The sequence below is a fragment of the Calonectris borealis genome, chromosome 2 (assembly GCF_964195595.1).
Source record: "Calonectris borealis chromosome 2, bCalBor7.hap1.2, whole genome shotgun sequence".
Classification (NCBI taxonomy): domain Eukaryota; kingdom Metazoa; phylum Chordata; class Aves; order Procellariiformes; family Procellariidae; genus Calonectris; species Calonectris borealis.
In genome coordinates, this window is record NC_134313.1 from 148,543,790 (window position 1) to 148,560,644 (window position 16,855).

A 16,855-nucleotide genomic window follows, 5' to 3' on the forward strand; every position below is an offset into this window, starting at 1 on the left:
CCTATAGAAGGTTTTTTAATGTATGCATCCTGGGTTATCTGGAGTATTTTGCCCGTCCTGTAGCGTAACATTAAGCCCGCCAACCCTCCCTTGCAATCGCCGCGCTAACTCTCAGCGGGGGATAACGAGAGCCAAGGGAAAGCTCAGCGCCCACTTCGGCGAAGCCCAGGATGCCGCTGCTGCCACCCCCGTCCTCCTCGGGCGCCCCGCGCGGTGCCGGGGTTCGCCCCGCGCGGTGCCGGGGTTCCCCCCGCGCCGCCATCTGCGGGCCACCGCCCCGCCGCGCCCTCCCTGCCACTTCCCCCGCCTCGGCGGCCGCTCTCCCGCAGCCCCGGGGAGAGATCTGCCGGCCCTCGAGGCTCAGCCGCGCCGCCCCCACGCCGGGCCGAGCGGGGAAGGCAGGGGCGCTGCCCCCCGCGCCTCTCCCCGCCGCCCCCAGCTGCCCCGCACGGCCGCCTTTGTGTGCGCGGCGGCGGCGGGCAGCCCCCGCGCCCCCCCGCGCCCCGGCGGCCGCCGCCCCCTCCCCGCGGGGCGAGGCGCGACGGCGGGCGGCGCGGCGATTGGCGGCGAGCGGCGGGTGGGGCGGCGATTGGCGGCGGGCGGCGGGCGGGGCGGCGATTGGCGGGGCGGGCCCGGCGGCGGGTGGCGGCGCCCCATAAGAAGGGGCCCGGGCCGGGGCCGCCGCCCTTCTTCGCCCGCCGCGCACTCGAGCCGCCCCGCTCCGCTCCCGGATTACAAAGCCCGCGCCGCCGCCATGAGCATCAGCACCAAGAACTCCTCGTACCGCCGCATGTTCGGCGGGGGCAGCCGCCCCAGCACCGGCACCCGCTACATCACCTCCAGCAGCCGCTACTCGCTGGGCAGCTCCCTGCGGCCCAGCACCGCCCGGTACGTGTCCGCCTCGCCCGGCGGCATGTACGCCACCAAGACGACGTCGGTGCGGCTGCGGAGCAGCATGCCGCCCATGCGGCTCCACGACTCCGTGGACTTCTCCCTGGCCGACGCCATCAACACGGAGTTCAAGGCGAACCGCACCAACGAGAAGGTGGAGCTGCAGGAGCTCAACGACCGCTTCGCCAACTACATCGACAAGGTGCGCTTCCTGGAGCAGCAGAACAAGATCCTGCTGGCCGAGCTGGAGCAGCTCAAGGGCAAGGGCACGTCCCGCCTGGGCGACCTCTACGAGGAGGAGATGCGGGAGCTGCGCCGGCAGGTGGACCAGCTCACCAACGACAAGGCACGCGTGGAAGTGGAGCGGGACAACCTCGCCGACGACATCATGCGGCTGAGGGAGAAGTGAGTGTGCGAGGGGAGGGCGGGTTCGGGCTGCCGGCGCCATGCGCTGCCCCCCGCCCCGCCCGCTGGCGCGGAGGCAGCCCCTGAGCCTCCCGAGCTGGGCTGGGGGCGGCGGGAGGCTGGGGGGGAATTTGGGGGGACCCCCTGCTTCCTCCTGACCGCTGTCTCGCCCCTTCCAGGTTGCAAGAGGAGATGCTTCAGAGGGAGGAGGCCGAGAACACCCTGCAGTCCTTCAGACAGGTTTGCGGGGGCTGGAGGGAGGGAGCTGCGGGAGAGGAGAGCCTGAGGTGGTGGTGGTGGTGCCTGGGGCGGGAGGATGGGACTGCAGGAGTTTGCTTTCCTCGCACAAAGGAATTCCATCCGTTCTCACGCAAACCCTCCTTGTTTTCTTTAGGGGGATGCTGCGGTCTGAGGGGAGGGGAGGGAAACCATTGTCTTGCTTTATCCAAGTCTAGCCTGTTTTACAAAAAGTGCTCCGACGTGGAATCGCTTTGCGATCCAATAAAAGTGAAAGGGGGCCATCTGCTCGCTTGGCTGAAGGGTATTAGTGGTTTCTATGGGATTCACCGTGGAATGCAGATACAGACATTATGGCAAGTGTGGTGGCAGCACATTGAAATAATAGATCCCTTTGTGTCGGAGGGGAGGGCGCAGTGGGCTGCATTCTTACTAAATGTGTAATGGTGCAGGCATATTTCTAGGGGAAAGTGCCTATCATGTGTATGGTCCAGTTTTTGTACAAAACAGCTCCTTTTTAATGAATCACTTTGGTCAGTGCATTACTAGACAACAGTTTCAAATTTAAAATTTTTCATATGGCTGTTGTCTGCTCACAAAAAGTAGACAATTTGTTCCTTGGGGCGAGGTCACAGCAGTCAAGTTTGCCTCCTCTGGATATCCGTTAAGAACATAGAATTTAATCCTCTGTAAACGAAGATGTTAACATAGGAGACAAGTTGCGATAGTCTCTGTAGGGTGCTACAATGTTATCCAGATAAACTAAACCTATATGACAGCCAGAACCAACTGTGCAAGCAGTGCTCAAAAAGCATTAAGCTCAGGTTTTCACTTGTGCAAGACCAGCTTTCAGCTTGGATTAAGCCTTGTTTGGACTAGGAGATATTTAGGAATGTGCCGTCTCAAAACAAGGTCTCTTCCCTAAAACTGCTGGTGTGACACGGCATTGCTAGCATTCCTGCCAGCTGGAAGTGACTGCCCTTATCTCCAGACAGCTGGGCACAGGCTGACTTCGTCCCAAAGCTCTTCATAGGCATTAGTAGATGTCACCATTCAGGAAATCATCACTTGATTGTCAGTGCTTCCCTGGGCAAGGCTTTTGACTACAGTAGTTTATAGTCTCTGAAGGAGAGCAGGTGTCTTCATGAGATAACATGTGGAAACCGAGACACCTACTCCCATTCGGAGTCTGGGAATTCAGAGTCTCTGCTGGAGTTCTGGGGACAGAAGTTCAGAACACAACAGTTCAAGACACTGCCTTAACTTAAGCTTCTGGTTTTCTTGAATGCTAAGCCAGTTTAACGTAGTGTGAAGTTCTGTACAGAAGCATTTAAGTTAAGTTTTAGAGAACCTAATCTATTCTGATTCATTGCTGAATTCAGTTGAAGGCTTGCTTAAATGATCTTTCATACTTAATTGGTGCACTTCAAGGCATATCTACCTCTATTTCAAACCAATTAAACTTCATGAAGGCTCTAGGCTTTTAAGTGAACTTGGCTTTGTGCATGTCCCACGTTCATTATCCAGCTCTTCCCTGCACTGTGGAAAGGGGTCGTTCAGATCTCAGCCTCTAGCAGATCTGTGTGTGCAGTACAGTTAGAAATGGATCCATTTAACCTTTTAAGGGGTAGCTTATGCTTAAGAATTGCAAATCATTGTCTGTGGAAACACTACACTAAATCCACTCATGACATAACTGGTGCATGAACCACAGTAATACCTAAGTTTTCCTTACCGTGAAAGGGTTGGCTTAACATGCAGGTTTTGAAAACTAAATGTGTTTCAGTGTAAGTATTGTTCTCCTGCAAGTGAAATTAAATTCATAGAACACTGAAGTTGAAACATCCTGTTGTGCTTTCCATTGTAAAAAAATTAAACTATTATTCTTGCACTGGGAAGTTGTGTACATGGATTCGGAACACTTCAGCAGATACTTTACTGTACTGATGTAGCATCAAATTTACTTTTTACTTGATGGAGCCATTGAATACTTCAGTATTTTAAAAGAAAGTGAACAAATACTTGAACTTAAACTTTATATTTCCAAAAGGTGCCTGCTTTAGCGACTGTTCAACTCCGATGTACTGAATTTTAATTTAATTCTTCTCCTGAACAAAGACATGTGATTTTACTCATATGCTGAGGGGTGTACTACATAAAATAAACCTAAAGGTTCAGTAAGATCTTTCCTGTGGGACAAAACAAGCATCACAATTAGTGAGAAAGTTATTTACTGCAGCTTTGCCAGCTACTCTGGCAGCAAGGAATAGATCCTGAACCTATGATAACACTATGTCTGCTCCTGGCTAACATGAGGTTTGTCTGAAGTAAACATGGATGCTCAACCCTCCAAACTGCGTGACTGGCATTAAAGAATCTCCTAGGATAAAATCAATGCATGGTCCAATTGCATTTATGTATACCTTACACTTTGTTTGCTCAGGCTATAGGTAGCTTATTTATGTGGTTCTCCATATATCTAGGAAATACAGATACACGGATTCTTCACTCCTTAACTTAATGATACCATATATAGTAAAATACATATGATTTATTCTAAGTGTCTTCAATTTAAGATGCTTTCAATTTATTACAAGCTCCTAAAAAAATCCTGTAGCTATTCAGTTGTCCTGAAAAAATAAATAGTCTTCAGGATGCGGATTTCTGTAAAACCCACTGGAAACTCTTTGGATGTCTGTCTAATGGTGTAAACATGTTAGGTCATAGCTGTGTAATTTCTTTCCAGAATGATCTTCCAATTTTTTTGGGGGGAGGAAAACAAATGAATTAAGGAATTCTTTCTCCGAATTTAAAAACAGAGCTGATATGAACTGTGTGGTTGTAAAACTGGAGTTGATAGTGAAGTTATGGGATAACACATCAGAGGGGTGTTCTGCTGGATAAAGAAAATAGAAGAATTTTTCTGGAGCAAGAACCTTACCTCAGAGTAGGAATGATCCCAGGAGTGGCTTTCTAGGAGTCTAAAGAAAACATTCCTTATTTCAAAGGTGCCATAATAGTGAGAACTGCTGATTAGGAATGCTTATGCTTTGGGCAATCCAAAATAGCTTTAGAGTAGGCTGTGAAAACCTGATGCGTTAATACCATGTGAACATAAGCATGCAGCTCTGTATGTAACTAGTATGAAAGGAACAATTGCCCCCTTTCCAAATGAATTGTCTTGCACATTTAAAATGTAAGAAGTTACCAATCAATGTTTAGTCTTAAGTTACGTTTTTGAACTAATTCAAGCTGCTCCCATGTAACATTCATGGCATATCTCCTGTTATGCCTTAAATGAATTTTTGCTGTTGATTAAGACTATCTCCGTCTAGCAAAAGGTGGAGTCTTTGCCAGCTACTGTGAGGGTGTAGGCAATGATGACTAACTCGATTTGCGTTTATGCTCATAACTTCTTTTTCTCAAGGGAGATCTGTTGAACCGCTTCGAGAAGTAAAAGCTTGCAGTTCCTATACGCACCTCACTAGCTTTACAAGTATGCTTTCAACCTGTGGTCTGTGGACCCAAAGGGCTCTGTGGTTGATTACCAAGGAGACCATAAGAAATAAACAAGAAGTTAAGCTCACTGATAGGCATGTAGGCACATGGGTTGCACTTTTAAGCCCCACTGGAAAAAATGGAAGTCTGCAAATTGCAGGAATAACACTTTTTCAGTGTAGCCAAGCTAAAAGAGCTTATCGATGGCTTCTGACCCAAGTACCTGCTTCGTCTTTAAGCAGGATTTACACCTGCCGCAATCTGTGTGCTCACGACCATGCTTAGCAATACGTTGGCAAAGATGAAATAATCTACATATGCTGTATAGTTACCAAAATCTTAATAAAGGTGCATATAGTGGTGTCTGAGGCTAGGGTAGGAGGTGGCAAAAAGAGGTTTTTCACAGCTCTTGATTTCATATTGTCTTGCCAAAAAGCTCAGATGTAGCATCGGTCTGTATGCTACTGAACTTGCTGTAAAAGACTTCTCTACATCACAGTCTTGTAAGATTGCTAATAATTCTTCTCTCTGGTCAGGATGTTGACAATGCCTCTCTGGCACGTCTTGATCTTGAGCGCAAAGTTGAGTCCCTGCAAGAGGAGATTGTCTTCTTGAAGAAGCTTCATGATGAGGTAAGCTGAATAATGGGGTCTGTGGTTAGATGTTGACAGTCTAGCGAGCAAGTAAGCTCTTCACTGGTTCTGGCCCAGATTCCCCACCCATGTGTGTTCTGTATGTTGTTGTGTAATAACACTGAGTATCTGCTTCTCTCTAAGGAAATCCGAGAACTGCAGGCCCAACTTCAGGAACAGCACATCCAAATTGATATGGATGTTTCTAAGCCTGATCTTACTGCTGCCCTGCGTGACGTTCGCCAACAGTATGAAAGCGTTGCTGCTAAGAATCTTCAGGAAGCTGAAGAGTGGTACAAGTCCAAAGTAAGTAAAATCTGTTCAGGTGCCTCAGGCACTCCAACTAACTGTACATAACAGCTTTGCTGTAGCACTCTGCGTGTTCCCTCTGTCTCTCTACTGGACACGAACACAGCCATGGCACAGGGTCGTCTTTAAACTCCTAGTCTGGGAAGAGTACAGCTGAAAACATTACTTTGTGCCATAAGTACAGCATCAAAGTAATGGGCTCGTACTTGGAGTCTTTCCTATGCTTGCACCTGGAAGCAGATGTTGCATGAAATACTGGAGAAAGGAGTGAATGAATGGGTGAAAAAATGATGAAAAGATGGGAAACATACAGGGTGGGGAAACAAATAGGAAAGGTTTAGCTATGAATTCCAATTTAACAATTAGAAATAAAAAGGCATTTTAAGAGTAATGCTAATACTTAAATGTTTCAGGTGTTAAGGCTTTAATGGTTTCAGTTGCCCTCAAATGCTGTGTCCAAAAAAGTCTGTTATACCATTTCTGTTGAAGTGTTGCACTAACCAAACTGGGGATTTCCGCAGTTTGCAGATCTCTCTGAAGCTGCTAATAGGAACAACGATGCCCTGCGCCAGGCCAAACAAGAAGCTAATGAATACCGCAGACAGATTCAGTCTCTCACCTGCGAAGTTGATGCCCTTAAGGGAAGCGTAAGTACAAGACAGCAGTTGTTGGGACATTCTTCCCTTTGCAGCTTTAATCACTGCACTGCAGTTTAGTTTTTGATATAGATGTGCATGCAGCTGATCTCCCATGCAATAGAGCAACATATCTACTTTTTGAAAAGGATGCTATGGGCTCAATTTGCCTGCATGCACTACAGTACACTGGTTAGATTGATGTACTGAACTAGTCTTACTTAAGGTATGAACAATGAGTTGATTCTCTTGCTGTAATAGTCACTGTTCATGTAACACTTTCTGGAAGTGTTTATGGCTTGTCTGTCAGATACAGCTGAAGCTATACAAAAAGCTGGAGCAGAAGTAGAAAGGAGGTGCAAATCTTGCTGTTGCTAGAACCTGACTGCCTTAAAGGCTGGCTTGAAGTGGATTTAAGTGTGTAGTACACCTGCAGATCCCCTCACTGAGGGCTGCCTGCATGCTGATTTATACTGCATGTGTTGGACTTGCTGTAAGGGATTGCTTTGTCACCTGGTAGAACAAATAAATAGCACACCTCAGATCAAGTAGCAGGATAACCCGCTTTGACTTTGCAAGGGGAAGGTAAGAAAATGACAAATTTGGGACACGTCTGGGCACTTTCAGAAAGGATGCTAATGTAGCTCAACTTCCCCTTTTTTTTTTTTAAATTTTAAGGGCTTTGAGGGTGAGGAAGAGTGGCTGAACTGCAGCAGTGCTTGACTTCATTATTCTCTTCCAGAATGAATCCCTGGAGCGCCAGATGCGTGAAATGGAGGAGAATTTTGCTGTTGAAGCTGCTAACTACCAAGACACTATTGGCCGTCTGCAGGATGAGATTCAGAACATGAAGGAAGAAATGGCTCGCCATCTCCGCGAGTACCAGGACCTGCTGAATGTAAAGATGGCTCTTGATATTGAGATTGCCACCTACAGAAAACTGCTGGAGGGTGAAGAGAGCAGGTAAGAATCACATGCAGACGCTTTTCTAAACAGCAATTACTAGAAGACACTCTATACCCGTGTCTGACTTTATCCATTTCTTCTTTTCCTTCAGGATTAACATGCCTATTCCAACCTTTGCTTCTTTGAACCTGAGAGGTAAGCTGTTTCTGCTACTTCAGTTTAGACAGCTGTTCTATCATTAGCAAAAGGGTCCTGGATAGTTCCTTTTACTCTAGTATTTGAACTTGTATAAATGCAGTTGCATGTGAGGAGGCACTTCATTTTGACTATTGATAATAATACATTTTCTTCTGCAGAAACCAACATTGAGTCTCAGCCAATGGTTGACACTCATTCAAAGAGGACACTTCTAATTAAGACCGTCGAAACTAGAGATGGACAGGTTGGTGGTAACTTTGATTATATTTCTGTCACAGCTGGCTACCTTAAAATACTCTAAGTTCGTCTACTGGTCAGTGCAGCCTATACATGATAGTAAGTATTGAGTAGAACAGCATCTGGCAGTCCGAGCTACATGGCTGAACATACAGATGTAACAAACAGGCTTCTGTGGACATGATCACAAAATTCATCTGATAGTAAAACCTTAAGTGGCTGACAGTTACCTGTGTAGTGAGTATTTAAGTTCAGCTGAGTTAGCAGATTTCTTGCATCACCGGGGTAAAACATGTGGCAGTAAACAGAGGTACTTGTTTGGGACAAGATACTGTTTTCAGGCTAAGTCAATAAAGCTTAAATGGTTCCTGCACACTATTTACCAACTAGAACTTCTCTTTTGTGAGAGTTGATACCCATTTGTTCACGTTTCTGTGGTGCTGGATGTTCCAATTCTAACTCTTAAAAAAACAATCTTGCTACTAAAACTTAATGCAAGTGTCTCTGTTTTTCAACAGGTTATTAATGAAACTTCCCAGCATCATGATGACTTGGAGTAAAGCTGAAGTGAAGATGCATACTTATTAATGCAGGAGAAATTCTTACCAGCAAGATTTAAAAGTCCATGTCTTAAAGGAAGAAACAGCTTTCAAGTGCCTTTCTGCAGTTTTTCCATGAGCGCAAGATTATTATGCTAGGAAATAGGTCTTAGATCTTGCAAACTGACTCTCCCTGAAGGATTAGAGTTTACAATGGAGTCTAGTTTACAAATAGCAATATCTTGTGCTGCAATACTGTTTTTAAGTATCTGAATTCAATAAAACTGCTTTTTCCAGCACAGTATGAGCAACCTGTCGCTACTTCAATAAATCTTTGGAAAATGGCTCTTGATGTGTTCTAATTTGTTAACTTTGTGACTTTCTGGAAAGCCATAACAATGTAATGCTGGAATTACTATACGGTTGACATCTCCAGTACTGGTTGTATGGAATGCTGTTTTTTCAGTTTAATTAGATAAACTGTCTTATTCCTTTACTGCTTAGGTTTTGGAACCAACTAAAATGGACTATAACTGGCAGATGCATAATGTATTATGATATTTCTTATCACTTGAATAAAATATGATACTTCAAGCTAATAAAAATTAATCTTGCTTCCATATACGTTAACCCAGTTACTAAGAGCTGAGAATGCCCAAAATACCTTAAAACTTGGCTCTATAAAACATAGTAGTTAAGTAGCTGTGAAATAGTTCATGCAAGCCCTTATCTGACAAGGCACCTTTGCAAAGTTAACAGCTGACTTGATGCATTGAATTCATTTTCCAGGAAAGCCTAGTTCCCAAAGGCTGTCTGTATTACAGCAGCTAGATGAAGGCTTCAGATGGAGTGGGGGTTAGGAGAGGTATTTAAAAGGAATGCATAAAAAGCAATAACTTGTCTTACTGGTGACTTGATTCTAGCATATAAACCCCTTTAAAAAAGGAGAGCCACCATGCTTGGTGTGCTCTGCTGAACATCAGCCTAAGTGCAGCAGAATGGGGAAGAGAAAACTCCCATCTGGCCTGCCATAGTCTCCTGGGAGGCAGAAGTGAAAGGTTGAACTCCTCTGTGAACACTTAAAAGAGTGACTTTTTTCTGCAGAGCAAGATACTTCTCAAATTAAACCTCAGCACAGCTCTTACCCCACAAAAGTAGCTACTCTCTTCTGCATCACTCCTGTAAAGCCTGCTTCCTGTAAGCTTTCCCTCAGATACGCTTTTTGTGGAATGAGTAAATGCAAACTGGAGTTGTTCAGTAGGTGTGAATTGTATTCAGTGCTCATTCAAGGTAATGGTAACAGTTCTGTGTTGTACAGACACTCTCACAAGCACTTGGGAATTAATCAGTAAGTTTTTCTTACAGATAACTTATTGTTATCCCCATCTGATGATAGGGATGAAAAAAAATACCAGTTCTTCCCTTTGCTCCAGTGCATGACTAACCAGATGCAGTGCAGGCACTGGAGTGAGGGGGCAGTAGGAGTCCACTTTTTTCATCCCATTTGTCTGCAGCACCAGGTTAGGAGATCTGCAGCCAGGATGCTGAAGAGGGAGGTAGGCAGTGCCTGGGGTGTGCTGAAACCCTCTACAGCTCAGACACACAGGTACCCCGCAGCCTGGAGGTAGGAGCCAAGGCGTGATGGCAGTTTACATCTTTGAACCTCCCAGGGAGAAGTGCTGAAGCTGTTCATCACAGCAGAAAAGCACCTAATTTTTCAAACAAGATGTGGCGATGCTGTTCCTACTCTGCTTTTCTCTAGCAAGTGTTCACAGAGGACAGAGAGGTTCTCTGGAACCTCTCACTTCCACCTCCCGGCAGGCCAGAGGGCAGCCTTCTCTTCCCTATTACGCTGCACTTGGGCTGATGTTCAGCAAAGCATACAAATCCATTAGGCTGGGATATGTGGCTGTCCAGCTTGGTGCTTTAGGTTCTCACCCGAGAGAAAAGTTCTGTAGCTGGTCCTGCATTTGTTCTGGTGACTCTTCCATGCAAAAGGGTCAGAAGTGGCTCTGAGGACAGTGCCCGGACCCAAGCCTCAGCCACTGCTTCCTGCAAAGCAGAACAGGTTCAACCCGGTCTGCAGTCTGGTGAGTAGGATAGTCTCATCAGAAAGTGAAAGAGTGAACCCAGCCTCTTTTGTGCTGCAGAGGTTACAGACACCAGGTTTTCTACTACCTGTCAACATCCAGAATGATGACAAAAGCACAAGTGAGCTTGCATGGGAGATGCTTTCTGCGATAGTGACAGCTCTGGGTGTGTGCAACAGCTAATTTTGAACACTTAATAGGCACGGGCTTCTACAACCTTTCAGGATAAGAGTGGGATAAGGTGCTGATGTCCTGCCTATTGCAGACTACTGAAGTCTTTTTCTGGATCTGGGCACTGAAAAGATTGGGCAATGCTCAGTGTCGATTCTTGCAGCTGACGGACTGTGGGAGCCCTGGACGACGGCATGCGGCAGCGCGTGGGCAGGGAGAGCCAGCTCTGCCGGGGGACGGTGGGGACCATCGATGGGTCTGGGCAGAGACCCACAGCACAGAGGGTCTGAAATGCACGTTGGCCGCTGAAGGTTACCCAAATTGTGATAGTCTTTCAGATGTCGCTTCTCCCTCTGCTGCCAGCTACCTGGCTCATTGCTTTCTGTTGCCTTTGATTGCTTCACCAAGTAGATGAAAGAATTGACTGTATCAAGCACTGACAGTGCAGCAAAGGAGTTATTCCTGGCTCTTTTGTGTTCAGGGTTACTCAGAGCACAGAGAAGCATGTGGCAGAGCTTTCAACCCTGGGAATAAATAGAAAAATAAATAAAAACACATAAAAATAAAACCTAATTGCCAAGGGGATAGGAAGATGGCAGGAAACCTCCGAAGCCTGCGCTCTGTATGAGTGCGAGAGTACCCTCATGGTGGAAAGGAGAGCAGATGGTGACTGTGTAAACTTCTCAATGTTTGATCTAGCCGCACCAGGCTTATGCTTGTATATAATCGCCGAAAGCTGCTTAGTGCTGAGCCAGCAGCTGACCTCAGAACTGTATTTCACATCCTAATAACCGCAGGCGTCAGCCGTGCCGAGCAGGGCAGCCCACACCAGCGGCTGGGCACTTGTCCTACCCTCCAATGAGCACCGTGAAGCTGCTCCTATGAGCTGAGCAGCAGCACTCGAAGGCTGAACTTCCTCACTTGGTGAGTGACTGGTGCCCATGGCAGACACCAGGTCCTTGTATGGTGAGTAACAGAGGTTACTGCTACAGGAAACATTGCTTTTTTTTTGGTAAATGTTGACTTCTAACAAGCCCTTCTGACACCAGGTCCATTCCAGGTAACCCAGGCAGAACCTAAGTCACTTCTGTCGCATCGTGAAATCTCTTACACGGTGACTATCTCCAAATGTGTGAGCTGAACCCACAGTAAATAATATTAATCCTCCAAATAATTAAAAGTCTTCATATTTAGTCTATTTTGCTTCATATAGCCAACTTGCTTTCCTTTCCTTTTCTTTTTTTTTAATAATCCTGCAAAATATGGAAACTGTTAACAGAGACTCCATGTTCCAAGCCCCTGGAACATGCAACCAATGCATTTCTTCTGCCATCCAGTTTGTCTGCTTTAGTATACAGCAAATTTACTTTTCCCTCCCTCCACTCTCTTTCTTCCCTCCCTCCTCTCTCTTTCTTTTTCTTCCTTTCTTCCTTTCTTTTTCATTCTTTTTCCCTTTCCTTTCCTTTCCTTTCCTTTCCTTTCCTTTCCTTTCCTTTCCTTTCCTTTCCTTTCCTTTCCTTTCCTTTCCTTTCCTTCCCTTCCCTTCCCTTCCCTTCCCTTCCCTTCCCTTCCCTTCCCTTCCCTTCCCTTCCCTTCCCTTCCCTTCCCTTCCCTTCCCTTCCCTTCCCTTCCCTTCCCTTCCCTTCCCTTCCCTATCTCTCTGTCTATCTAACGTCCCAGTACTGAGCATACCTTTTGCCTCACAGCGGGTGCTCACAGCCCTGGCCCAACCAAAGGCTCCTGCCTTCTCTCTTCTCCCCTCTCTGACAGCTCTTTTCGGCTGTTACGTCTGTAAATGACTGGTGCTTTCATGCCGGCACGCTGGGCTCAGTGGGAACATCTGTCTTTTTTAAATGAAGAAAAAGCTAAGGGAAAGAGCTGCAAGAGACTGCTCTGAGGTCTTGAAAGCTTAAATGTGAGGTTTAAAGAACTCGGGACCCTTTGGATGAGGCCTGGTGGCAGTATGGTGGAAAGCGGTGGTGGTAGGGCGATGGCGTCGCTGTGCCTCAGGCTGCAGGGTGCTACCCCACGGCACCAAGCTGCCCCATGGGCTGTCAGGCGTCTGGGCTCCTCGTGCAAAGCCACGAAAGCACCCAAGGAACTGAGACCTTCAGAAACCTGTTTATAGGAAACTGCTCATCCTAGCCCAGTGTGAAACCTCCCAAGTGGGGTCTGGAGCAAATCTCACCACGCAGGCAGGGTGCCCAGTGCTGCCTGTGATAAAAGCACTTACGGGGCTCACGCTCAAAGTCCTATTTGCAGATGTGTCGTGGTTTAACCTCAGCCAGCACCTAAACCCCACACAGCTGCTCACTCACTCCCCGCCTCCAGGATGGGGGAGAGAATCGGGAGGGCACAAGTAGGAAAACTTGCGGGTTGAGATAAAAATAGTTTAATAATTGAAATAAAACAAAGTAGAACAGTAATGATAACAATGATAACAACAACAATAACAGAATATACAAAGCAGGCGATGCACAATGCAACTGCTCACCACCTGATGACAGCATGTCCCAAACCGTGAAAGCCCGCCCCCCCAGTTTTATACTGAGCATGACGTCACATGGTATAGAATACCCCATTGGCCGGCTGGGTCAACTGCCCTGGGTATGCTCCCCCCTCCTCCCCCCCCACCCCCCCAGCTTCCTCTGCACTTGGCAGAGCATGTGAAACCAAAAAGTCCCTGGTGCAAGCATCACCCAGCAACAACCAAAGCATCAATGGGCCATCAACGCTCCTCTCATACCAAACCCAAAACACAGCACACCCCCCCCAGCTGCTGGGAAGAAAGTTAACTCCGTCCCAGCTGGAACCAGGACAAGGTGCAAAATCCCACATGTAAGTGGGTTACTGGGCACTTTGGGACTGGTCTGTTCTCCCATTAGTCAATTAAAACATATCCCGTAGACTCTCAATCACCCTTAGGCATCCACAGAGCATGGAGAAACTTGTGGCTGATGTCCCTGTCACGGGGCTGTTGGTGGCAGCATCCGAGGACCCATGCTGTGTGGAGATCGTGTCCTGCTGGGACACACCTGGTGCTGGGAGGCTCCTGCTCCCGGCCAGGGCTTGCTTATGCCAACTGGCAGAAGGGGAGGTGCCCAGGAGATATAAATTCCCACATTTCGAGAGGATGAGCAGCTGAGTGGCTGGCTCACTGGTGCCCTAACGGCAGGTAAGTATCAGAGATTTTAATTGCAAATCCTTCCACAGGGGAGGGGAAGGGAAGCCTGGATATTACTGAAAATTTTAAAGTCAGTTGCATACAATAAACTGCTGTGAGACACATTTGCTTGAGTGCAGTCACGCATGCAGAATTAGGAAGTGCCAAAAATAAAATTACATCTTCAATCTTCATTTGGTCCCTTTGTGCTCATGCATAATGCTACGGATTTCAGATGCAAGTTCATGGACCTTGTCTCATTCAATGCACATACCCCACAGCACTTCAGGAATCACCACCACGCACTGCTAGAGCATTTTCAGACCTCCTGCCTGTGTGTTCCCCCAGTTTATTTATCTGCTTTAAGAAGTCTGAATTTTTAATTTCCCCTAGGGTACCCTCTGCTGTTCTTCACGGTTCTTCGCAACACCTCTGCAAAAGGTGGGGTATTATTAGCCCTGTTGCACACACGGGGCCATGGAGCACAGCAGTCAAGCTCAGAAGTAGAAGGTAACCTCAGGGGGCCGGTGTGAGGTCGGTTAGCACTGTGTACTTTTAAGGCATTTACCGATTTCAGGTCCAGGTACTTTCCCAGCCTGGATGTCAGATCAAGTTCTCACAAAATGAAGCTCAGACATTCAGGGGTACCAATGCAAAGCACGGTTCAAGTGAAATTCCTAGCCTCAGCCAGGAAAGCTATAGCACAAGCAGGAAAAAAAAATCCAGTTCTCCAACATGGTGTAGAGCTACCTTAACTGTAGGACCCTTCTCTCTCCACAGTATATTGCATCCTTCATTCCACAGTTCCCTTAGTCTGCAATAAGGGCAGCAATGCTCTTCCTAACAGGCCCCCTCACAACCCAGTCCAAGGTCATTCCCCAGGCCCATGAACTGGCCAGAGGTAAAAAGCCGCCTCAGTCTGCAGCAACCAAACTCATTGGTCCAGAAAAGGGCAAGTTCACAGCAGCCAAATCTCTGCACAGTGGTGTGTAATAGTTTCCATACAAACTCCTCAGCCTGAGGTTTTCAGCCCGTTTCTTTTTCAGAGACGTATTGCAGCTGTCTCCCCGTGGTGGGTTACATGAACTGCAAGGGGAAGACAACCTGCATGGAGCATTTCTCCCTTCTGGCGGATCCATGACTGAAGCGTACCGTGCAGGATGATATGGCCGCAAAGGGAAGAGGTGCAGCTTTCTCCAAGAATTGCTCTGCAGTTATTCTCTGCTATGACTGTGATTCTGAAGTCCAGGAAGATGTCTCAGACTTGGCAGGCAGCAAATAAAAACAAGTTCAGGATGGAGAAGGGTGGTGGGTTGAACCCGGCCAGCAGCCAAGCACCCACACAGCCGCTTGCTCACCCCCGTCACCCCCAGCGAGATGGGGGAGAAAACAGGAAAAACAAAAGTGAGAAAATTTGTGGGTGGAGATAAAGACAGTTTAATAGGTAAAGAAAAGAGCGGGGGAAAACCCCAAGAAAAAGAAAGGCAATCAGACACCACCCCCCATGGGCAGACAGATGCCCAGCTGGTCTCTGAACAACGGCCACCTTGGAAGCCAAAATCCTTCCTTCTCCTTCCTTTACCTCAGTCTTTATTGCTGATGATTGAGCTGATTGAGCATGATGTTGTATGGTATGGAATATCCCTTTGGCCAGTTCAGGTCAGCTGTCCCAACCGTGTCCCACCCCCAGCCTACTCGTTGAGGGGGCAGAGTGGGAAACAAAGAGAAAGCCCTGGTGCTGTGCAAGCACTGTTCAGCAACAGCCAAAACATCGGTGTGTCACCAATACTTTTTAGCCACAAATCCAAACCACAGCACCACAGGGGCTGCTATGAAGACAGTTAACTCCATCCTGGCCAGACCCAGTAGAAGAATTTAACAGAGGTTCAGAGGGGTGTGCGTGTCTCTGTACCTGGCAGCTGGGTGGAGGCTGTGTATGAGGACTGAGAAGGACCCAGATGCAAAGTCCATCTTTTCCAAATTAGGAGCAGGGTTTTAAGCCCAGATCTCCCCACATAAGAAGACTCTATAGATTTTATGGATGTCCAAGAAATGTATATGCTAGAAAAGCTCTGCCTTTTTTTATGACCAGCTTTATTATACATGGCAAAGTGAGCAATAGGGGTGGTTTTGCTGGCTGAAGTGCTCCACATGCAGACCAGGTTTCCATCCCCACCCCTAGCTAATGTTTAAATACAGTTGGCTCCCACAATCATATTTTTAAAACTTATTTTGCAAATTGGGGATGGGAATTGCAAACATACTTTCTGCTCTGACAGTCCTCCTTTGACGACGTTTGCTGGAGCGCATGACAGGTTTGCTGCCCCCAGCTTTCCCCATCAGCCCTTAGTGCCCTGCAGCTGGGTGGCTGGAGGAGTGCGTGCCTGTACCACTCCTGCCAAACACAGCACAAAGCGCTTTCCCTGCTGCTTTAAGCTAAAAATATTGGACTGTGGGTCTGAAGTGGTGAATTCTTGCATTGGTAGGATATGCTCCTATCCTGGCCAAATCCTGTTCCGGTGTTCAGTCACTCTCAAAGTGAAAAAGTTGTTTGTTTTATTTAAACAGAATTTCTTGTATTTCAGTTTGTGCCCATTGCCTCTAGTCCTGTTACTGGGTACCACTGAGGAGAGCATGGCTCCATCTTCCTTACTCCTTCCATCAGGTGTTTACACACATTGATGAGATCCCACCTGAGCCTTCTCTCCTCCAGGCTGAACAGTCCCAGCTCTCTCAGCCTCTCCTCGTATGTCAGATGCTCCAAGCCCTTCATTGTCTTTGTGGCCCTTGGCTGGACTTGCTCCAGTGTGTCCATCTCTCTCTTGTACTGGCGAGCCCAGAATTGGACACAGCACAGCAGAGGGGGCTCACCAGGGCTGAGCAGCGGGGAAGGATCACCTCCCCCAGAAAGTTTAGCTTCATTATATTGAATTATACTGACTGG

At 47.3% G+C, this 16,855-nt stretch overlaps 1 protein-coding gene across 1 annotated transcript; it reads left to right on the top strand.

Annotated features, from left to right (window-relative positions):
- The first annotated feature begins 634 nt into the window (after positions 1–634).
- On the top strand, positions 635–8,831 carry VIM (vimentin). Its single transcript, XM_075143881.1, has 9 exons — positions 635–1,296; positions 1,476–1,536; positions 5,568–5,663; positions 5,808–5,969; positions 6,494–6,619; positions 7,350–7,570; positions 7,665–7,708; positions 7,870–7,955; positions 8,467–8,831. Exons 1-9 carry the CDS (start codon positions 755–757, stop codon positions 8,506–8,508), a joined length of 1,380 nt encoding a protein of 459 aa, XP_074999982.1. The 5' UTR covers positions 635–754; the 3' UTR covers positions 8,509–8,831.
- Positions 8,832–16,855: the final 8,024 nt, after the last annotated feature.